Source organism: Ranitomeya imitator, chromosome 2 (assembly GCF_032444005.1).
Source record: "Ranitomeya imitator isolate aRanImi1 chromosome 2, aRanImi1.pri, whole genome shotgun sequence".
In the NCBI taxonomy this organism is placed as follows: Eukaryota; Metazoa; Chordata; class Amphibia; order Anura; family Dendrobatidae; genus Ranitomeya; species Ranitomeya imitator.
In genome coordinates, this window is record NC_091283.1 from 845,280,771 (window position 1) to 845,289,731 (window position 8,961).

Genomic DNA, 8,961 nt, shown 5'->3' on the forward strand with positions numbered 1-8,961 from the left:
AGATAATGTAGTAGATGTCACTTGCAGTCCTATGTAACACAGTGATAACTCTCTGACTACAGATAATGTAGTAGATGCCACCTGCAGTCCTATGTAACACCACAGATAACACAGTGATAACTCTCTGAGTACAGATAATGTAGTAGATGTCACCTGCAGTCCTATGTAAGACCACAGATAACAGTGATAACTCTCTGACTACAGATATTATGGTGGCTGTTCCCGGCAGTCCCATGTAACACCACAGACAGCAGCATTCTCATCACCTCGATACTACCCCTTCCATCATTGTCACTACTCTCCCTATCTGTAGAATTTTCCTGCCCTTTTTCCTTCTTCTCCGTGAGCAGACTCCATTGTTTCCGGTGATATGAATGGCGGCTGTTCTTGCGGTCCTCCGGAGGTGGCGGACCCTTGCGACCCGTCCTGCTCACACAGTGGTTGTATGGGACGCAGGTCATTATAGGGACGGTCAGAGGATTGTCGTGATCGGCTGCAGCCGCCCTGCGCTGTGTGAGCCGGACAAGGTGAGACACAGGAGAACGGTCTTGGGGCATCTCCATCACTAATGTTCTCGCACAAAGTGTAACATATCCTCGGACACCAATTATTGCTTTACCCTTTTTACATTGTTATCTTTTGTTTTTTACTTTACTCCAGGATCGGAGCCTCTTGTTTTTGTGTTCTCCGTATCGGCGGCTGCACACTGACCGACGAGCCGCGTTGGAGGAGGAGATCTCCTCCTTTAATCTCGTTTTATCCGCCTGCGCACCCCGCTTGTGTCGGTGTCCTCCTCTGATCAGTGGATGCGTTTCGCCGCTGCGCCAGTGGTTCAGCCTGAATTCCGAGTTTACATGGAGCAAACATACTTCCCACTGTCTGTCACACGGAAGTCAATCTCTCGTCGGGTCTCACCCTTGTGATTTGCCTCGAATGCCTTTAATATATATTTTTTTCATGTCAATTATTGCTTGTGCCTCAATGCTCGGCACCCGTTCTCCGCCGCCGCAGAAATACACGACAGGAATCCTTAACATCTCTAAATTAATTGGGCATTGTGGAAGAAGGGACAATTGAGTCGAAGCTTCTTGTAGAAGGAGAGAAGATTGTCAATGTGTCACTTTTCATCTGAGATGTTGCCAGTTGGGTTTTTTGTCTTTTTGTTTGAGAATTGGAGCCTGAAACTAACGAGCTTTCGCTTTTTCTTTCTGTTTTATTCTTCAGGATCATCCAGAATCGGGTCCTACTCGTTGTCCTGGGGATCATCATCGTCTTCACCATCATTTTGGCCGTTTATTTCTCTTTCCGTGGGCACTGATCCTCTTCACGGTGGGGTGATGATCGCCAGTCGCTCCTGTGTATCGCCCTCCTGCACTGTCTGAGATCTGCGGAACAATGGGGCTTCACAACTGCAGGTCAACTTCCAAAACTGTCTGAAGGGTCCACCAAGGACTTTCCACCATCTTCATGGGAACTTTCCTGATCCTTTAAACCTTCTTTTGCAAGATGAAGACACAGTAACAATGAAAAGTCGGCTTTTTAGGCGTCAAGTTGTATATTTTTGTGTGATCTTCGGATTGTAGTTTTTTGTCTTGTCTGGTGGATTTCCGTTATTACCAAGCTTCTGGTACTGCTGGAGAAAGTCATGGACTTGATGTTGATGTTGATGTTTAGCTGATGTCGGTCAATGGGATGAAATTTAAGATTCAGTGATTAAAGGGTTATTCTCGTGTTCATAAATGGGCATTGTCGGCTCGTTTGTGTAGATACAAGCACTGTTATCATTTACTGCTTTTTAGAGTTTGCAGATATTAACACTAGACGTCAGAATGTGCTGCGCTTACAGGCTCTTTTCTATTGAGCTTGTAAGCGCTGTTTTGAAGTCGGCCGATAGCCCTGGAGCGAAATGTTAACTCCTAATTAAAGCCAGTTTCAGTGCAGTGCTTACGAGCTAAACAGCAGGGGTGGTCGGTCACCAAGGCGACGAGTTGTAAAAAAAAAAAAGGGTTACTGTCTCAAAAATGGCTAGTGATGAAAAAGTGCAATATCCATCTATGAGGATGGGAATAACCCTATATTATTTTTATTATGGGATTGTCAGGGGTTAATTAAAGGAGAAATCCAGTCACTAATGAAAATTCCTCTCTTACCTAGTGTTTGCTCCATGTTGGCACAGAGGGAGGACATTGTGTCACTTATAGTCCGCATTGTAACGACTCATGCTCCTACTATTCATGACATCGAGAAGGTTTCTGGCTCCAGGCATCTTGGGTGCTGGTCATGGAAAGTGGTGAATGATAGGAGAGTCCTGTACATCCATTCACGGTCAGTGTAGCGCTCGATGAGGGTCGGAGGCTTCCTCGAAGATCGTTTTGTTCCACAGTTTGACCCTGATTTCTCTTTGTCCTGTCCCAGACTATCAGCTTCTACCAGGATCGGTAGTGAAGATTGCCCCCATGTCAGCCCCGGTGGGTGCGACTCTTGGTTGCATCTTCTTCCTGTCGTTGTGTGATGCGTCTTACTAAGCAATTAAGTATTTCTATATCTCAATCACGAAAACTTGTACTCCTTGATATTGAGTAGCTGGGTAAGCGCAGTCTAAGAATATGGAGTCCAAGATCTAAATCAAAGCCCAAGGTATATGATTACCGTGATATTATAGCTCCAGGCCCACCTATATGATCACGACCGGTGGATGAGCAGCTCCATGGTGGCACAAGGCGGTGGTCTCCACAGCTCGTGACTTCACTTTTGTTCCATGATGCTCCTCATTAGATACCCATCGAGGTCTATGACGATTCCTCCAATCTCCGGCCTTTTGTAGAACATATGAAAAGAAACATTGGTATTTAAGAAGAAACGCGTCACCTGCAAGATCCCAAATTTTGATCAACATCAGAAAATCTCAGGTTGTGGCAGGAGATCCAGTATCATATTCCAGCAGACAGTCTTATGAGGTCTTCGGTTGTCTTAGACACTTGAGGCACTTTCTGATTAAACTCGCATACAAAAAATACTTAAGACCTTCGATTAAGTATTTGCACCCCTTCTCAACTCCAAAAAAACTCCTTTCCTAAGATAAGGTGATGTTTATTCCCGACCATTGCTCAGTCTGTGGGTCCTTTTACACAGGCAGATAAATCGCCCCTCAGCGACCCCCTGTCACAGATATAGTAGATAACTCGCAGCTTGTTATATTTACTGGTATGTCAATCATTGGGGGGAGTATAGTATGAATGATCAGTCATCACCCTCATGTCATACACTCTCCACCACTGTTGGAAGCAAATGTTTACACAGGGTTCGATCATCGCCCCATAGAAAAGACACAGGAACCTGCCCAGCGATTAAATGACTGCTAAGTTGGGCAGCGATCATTCATCCGAACCTCCCCGGGATCAGTCTCCTGTACGTTGCAATCAGCACTCATGATGAGCAGTTTATCCCACTTAACTCTACGGCGCCCCCTAAGTTGGCTATTAGATTAGCTGATGCTTATGACAAGAAGCACAGCCACCCCTTTTGTCATTATGACACACTGAATCTGCCATCTTTTAGGGTCAGATTAGCAGGTTCATTCTTTTGTACACATTGTGGTCTCAGGCTATGTTCACACAGAGTTTTTTGAGGCATTCAGAAATGAGTTTACTAGTCGAAAACCACGTCATGAAATGTTACTTTTTGGCTATGTGCACAGAACATCTGCCTGAAAAAGCGACGCAAAAAGAGCTCCATAAAATGAACAGAATGTACAGTAATGTCAGAACGACTGTGTTCTGTCTTATGTCACTTCTGTCTACCACTTCAAGTTAAAGAGAAATGGGCTAGTCAATCTTCAGAGACTCCGGCAAAGCAAGAACTAAGGCAATGCAAGAGTGAAGGCAATGCAAGAGCAAAGGCAATGCAAAAAAACAGACAATGCAAGAGTGAAGGCAATGCAAGAACTAAGCAATGCAAGAGTGAAGGCAATGCAAGAACTAAAGCAGTGCAAGAGTGAAGGCAATGCAAGAACTAAAGCAATGCAAGAGTGAAGGCAATGCAAGAGGGAAGGCAACGCAAGAACGAAAGCAATGCAAGAGTGAAGGCAATGCAAGAACTAAGCAATGCAAGAGTGAAGGCAATGCAATAGCAAAGGCAATGCAAAAATCAGACAATGCAAGAGGGAAGGCAACGCAAGAACGAAAGCAAAGCAAGAGTGAAGGCAATGCAAGAACGAAGGCAATGCAAGAGCAAAAGCAATGCAAGAGCGAAGGCAAAGCAAGAGAAAAGTCAACGCAAGAGCAAAGGCAATGCAATAAAACAAAGACAATGCAAGAGGGAAGGCAACACAAGATCAAAAGCAACGCAAGATCGAAAGCAGTGCAAGAGCAAAAGCAATGCAAGAGCGAAGGCAATGCAAGAGAGAAGGCAATGCAAAAAAACAAAGGCAATGCAAGAACGAAGACAATGCAAAAACGAAGGCAATGCAAGAGCGAAAGCAAAGCAAGAGCGACGACAATGCAAGAGCGATGGCAAAGCAAGAGCGATGGCAATGCAAGAGCGAAGGCAATGCAAGAGCGAAGGCAAGGAAAGAACGAAGGCAGCGCAAGAGCGAAGACAACGCAAGAGCGAAGGCAACTCATGAGCTGAAGAGTTTTTTTTCAGAAGTGTTTTTTTTTGGGGGGGGGGAGTTTACAGCCTTTTGATTGGACACTGCCTCCAAGATTTTTTCAGGATCTACTTCAAAATGGGACATGCAGGGTTTTTTTATATTCATTTTCCCACTTTGCATTTTTACAAACCTCTTTAGGGAATAAAAGAATGAAGATTAAAATAAATCCTCCTATGGGCAGTAAAGCCCCCCATAGAAACGACTAGGGAGCACTTCCAGCTATAGGAGGATCTGGCAGAGAATTTGCTCCAAAAACTCAGTGTGAACATCGCCTTATAGTTGCCATGGTGAACCCCACACAGTAAAGAGGTGGTGACCCAGAACTTGCCATTTCACTCCAGCTAAGTGGACCAGATCACAGATGTAGGACCAGTGGAGGAGGAAGCGGTGTGTCTGGTCATCATAAAGCTGCCATGTTGGGTCCTTGGCATAAATGAGCAGGACATTGGTCGGTCCCCTCAGTATCATGTTACTTGTGGCTCCGCTGTGAGACCACCGAGCTGGAATCAGACTGGAGAATTGTCAGGACCTGAGCCTGAAGCCGTCACTCCACCAGGGCGGTCGGTGGTGCGGTGGGGCAGTGCCCGCTGACTGTGCGTCACCCAATACTGGAACTTTGCTTTTCTTTTTGGATTATTCTCTCCGTTCCCATGGTGACGATCCTCATCCTGATGTGACCTGAGCTGTTCATTTCCTGACCTCATTAACACTCTGCATTGCTCCCTGTAATTTATTATAGCCAGGACGGGCCCTGAAGTTTGGTAACCGGCCGCCTCGTCTATTCTGTGCCGTTCTGTGCCGATATGTGAGATTAGTTTTCTTTTAATATGAATTATGTATAAACAAGTGTAATGCAATAAAATATATTAATAAAAGACGAGAGCAGTAATGCGTCCGCGCAGTGGAGCTTCTTATACCGGTGCTGTAATGTTTGTGTAACAGGTTCAGTCTCCTCCGAGCAGCTTCTCCATATAGAAAACGGCCCGTAATGAGGACGAGATCGGACGAACCAACCTACAATGGCTACATGTTACCTGCTGTGATCAGTAATGTATGTACACCGTGACTGCACCAGCAGAATAGTGAGTGCAGCTCTGGAGTATAATACAGGATGTAACTCAGGATCAGTAATGTAATGTATGTACACAGTGACTGCACCAGCAGAATAGTGAGTGCAGCTCTGGGGTATAATACAGGAGGTAACTCAGGATCAGTAATGTAATGTATGTACACAGTGACTGCACCTGCAGAATAGTGAGTGCAGCTCTGGGGTATAATACAGGATGTAACTCAGGATCAGTAATGTAATGTATGTACACAGTGACTGCACCAGCAGAATAGTGAGTGCAGCTCTGGGGTATAATACAGGAGGTAACTCAGGATCAGTAATGTAATGTATGTACACAGTGACTGCACCAGCAGAATAGAGAGTGCAGCTCTGGAGTATAATACAGGAGGTAACTCAGGATCAGTAATGTAATGTATATACACAGTGACTGCACCAGCAGAATAGTGAGTGCTGCTCTGGAGTATAATACAGGAGGTAACTCAGGATCAGTAATGTAATGTATGTACACAGTGACTGCACCAGCAGAATAGTGAGTGCAGCTCTGGGGTATAATACAGGATGTAACTCAGGATCAGTAATGTAATGTATGTACACAGTGACTGCACCAGCAGAATAGTGAGTGCAGCTCTGGGGTATAATACAGGAGGTAACTCAGGATCAGTAATGTATGTATACAGTGACTGCACCAGCAGAATAGTGAGTGCAGCTCTGGAGTATAATACAGGATGTAACTCAGGATCAGTAATGTAATGTATGTACACAGTGACTGCACCAGCAGAATAGTGAGTGCAGCTCTGGAGTATAATACAGGATGTAACTCAGGATCAGTAATGTAATGTATGTACACAGTGACTGCACCAGCAGAATAGTGAGTGCAGCTCTGGGGTATAATACTGGATGTAACTCAGGATCAGTAATGTATGTACACAGTGACTGCACCAGCAAAATAGTGAGCGCAGCTCTGGAGTATAATACAGGATGTAACTCAGGATCAGTAATGTAATGTATGTACACAGTGACTGCACCAGCAGAATAGTGAGTGCAGCTCTGGAGTATAATGTAACTCAGGATTAGTAGTGTAATGTATGTACACAGTGACTGCACCAGCAGAATAGTGAGTGCAGCTCTGGGGTATAATACAGGATGTAACTCAGGATCAGTAATGTAATGTATGTACACAGTGACTGCACCAGCAGAATAGTGAGTGCAGCTCTGGGGTATAATACTGGATGTAACTCAGGATCAGTAATGTAATGTATGTACACAGTGACTGCACCAGCAGAATAGTGAGTGCAGCTCTGGGGTATAATACTGGATGTAACTCAGGATCAGTAATGTAATGTATGTACACAGTGTCTGCACCAGCAGAATAGTGAGTGCAGCTCTGGGGTATAATACTGGATGTAACTCAGGATCAGTAATGTAATGTATGTACACAGTGTCTGCACCAGCAGAATAGTGAGTGCAGCTCTGGGGTATAATACAGGATGTAACTCGGGATCAGTAATGTAATGTATGTACACAGTGAGTGCACCAGCAGAATAGTGAGTGCAGCTCTGGAGGATAATACAGGAGGTAACTCAGGATCAGTAATGTAATGTATGTACACAGTGACTGCACCAGCAGAATAGAGCGTGCAGCTCTGGAGAATAATACAGGAGGTAACTCAGGATCAGTAATGTAATGTATGTACACAGTGACTGCACCAGCAGAATAGTGAGTGCAGCTCTGGAGTATAATACAGGATGTAACTCAGGATCAGTAATGTAATGTATGTACACAGTGACTGCACCAGCAGAATAGTGAGTGCAGCTCTGGAGTATAATAGAGGATGTAACTCAGGATCAGTAATGTAATGTATGTACACAGTGACTGCACCAGCAGAATAGTGAGTGCAGCTCTGTGGTATAATACAGGATGTAACTCAGGATCAGTAATGTAATGTATGTACACAGTGACTGCACCAGCAGAATAGTGAGTGCAGCTCTGGAGTATAATACAGGATGTAACTCAGGATCAGTAATGTAATGTATGTACACCGTGACTGCACCAGCAGAATGGTGAGTGCAGCTCTGGAGTATAATACAGGATGTAACTCAGGATCAATAATGTAATGTATGTACACAGTGACTGCACCAGCAGAATAGTGAGTGCAGCTCTGGGGTATAATACTGGATGTAACTCAGGATCAGTAATGTAATGTATGTACACCGTGACTGCACCAGCAGAATAGTCAGTGCAGCTCTGGTGTATAATACAGGATGTAACTCAGGATCAGCAATGTAATGTATGTACACAGTGACTGCACCAGCAGAATAGTGAGTGCAGCTCTGGAGTATAATACAGGAGGTAACTCAGGATCAGTAATGTAATGTATGTACACAGTGACTGCACCAGCAGAATAGTGAGGGCAGCTCTGGAGTATAATACAGGATGTAACTCAGGATCAGTAATGTAATGTATGTACACAGTGACTGCACCAGCAGAATAGTGAGGGCAGCTCTGGAGTATAATACAGGATGTAACTCAGGATCAGTAATGTAATGTATGTACACAGTGACTGCACCAGCAGAATAGTGAGTGCAGCTCTGGAGTATAATACAGGATGTAACTCAGGATCAGTAATGTAATGTATGTACACAGTGACTGCACCAGCAGAATAGTGAGGGCAGCTCTGGAGTATAATACAGGATGTAACTCAGGATCAGTAATGTAATGTATGTACACAGTGACTGCACCAGCAGAATAGTGAGGGCAGCTCTGGAGTATAATACAGGATGTAACTCAGGATCAGTAATGTAATGTATGTACACAGTGACTGCACCAGCAGAATAGTCAGTGCAGCTCTGGTGTATAATACAGGATGTAACTCAGGATCAGCAATGTAATGTATGTACACAGTGACTGCACCAGCAGAATAGTGAGTGCAGCTCTGGAGTATAATACAGGAGGTAACTCAGGATCAGTAATGTAATGTATGTACACAGTGACTGCACCAGCAGAATAGTGATGGCAGCTCTGGAGTATAATACAGGATGTAACTCAGGATCAGTAATGTAATGTATGTACACAGTGACTGCACCAGCAGAATAGTGAGTGCAGCTCTGGAGTATAATACAGGATGTAACTCAGGATCAGTAATGTAATGTATGTACACCGTGACTGCACCAGCAGAATAGTGAGTGCAGCTCTGGAGTATAATACAGGATGTAACTCAGGATCAATAATGTAATGTATGTAC

The 8,961-nt window shown here is 44.4% G+C and overlaps 1 protein-coding gene across 4 annotated transcripts in view; it reads left to right on the top strand.

The window, feature by feature from the left end:
- VTI1A (vesicle transport through interaction with t-SNAREs 1A) overlaps positions 1-5,540 on the top strand; it is a 508,838-nt gene extending 503,298 nt beyond the window's left edge. For all 4 annotated transcript variants that reach the window (XM_069754293.1, XM_069754291.1, XM_069754294.1 and 1 more), the window contains one exon: positions 1,225-5,540. Coding sequence is in view for 2 of the 4 variants with exons in the window: in XM_069754291.1 (XP_069610392.1) it covers positions 1,225-1,318 (94 nt within the window). In the remaining 2 variants the exon portion in view is untranslated. The remainder of the gene's footprint in view (positions 1-1,224) is intronic.
- The last annotated feature ends 3,421 nt before the right edge of the window (positions 5,541-8,961 follow it).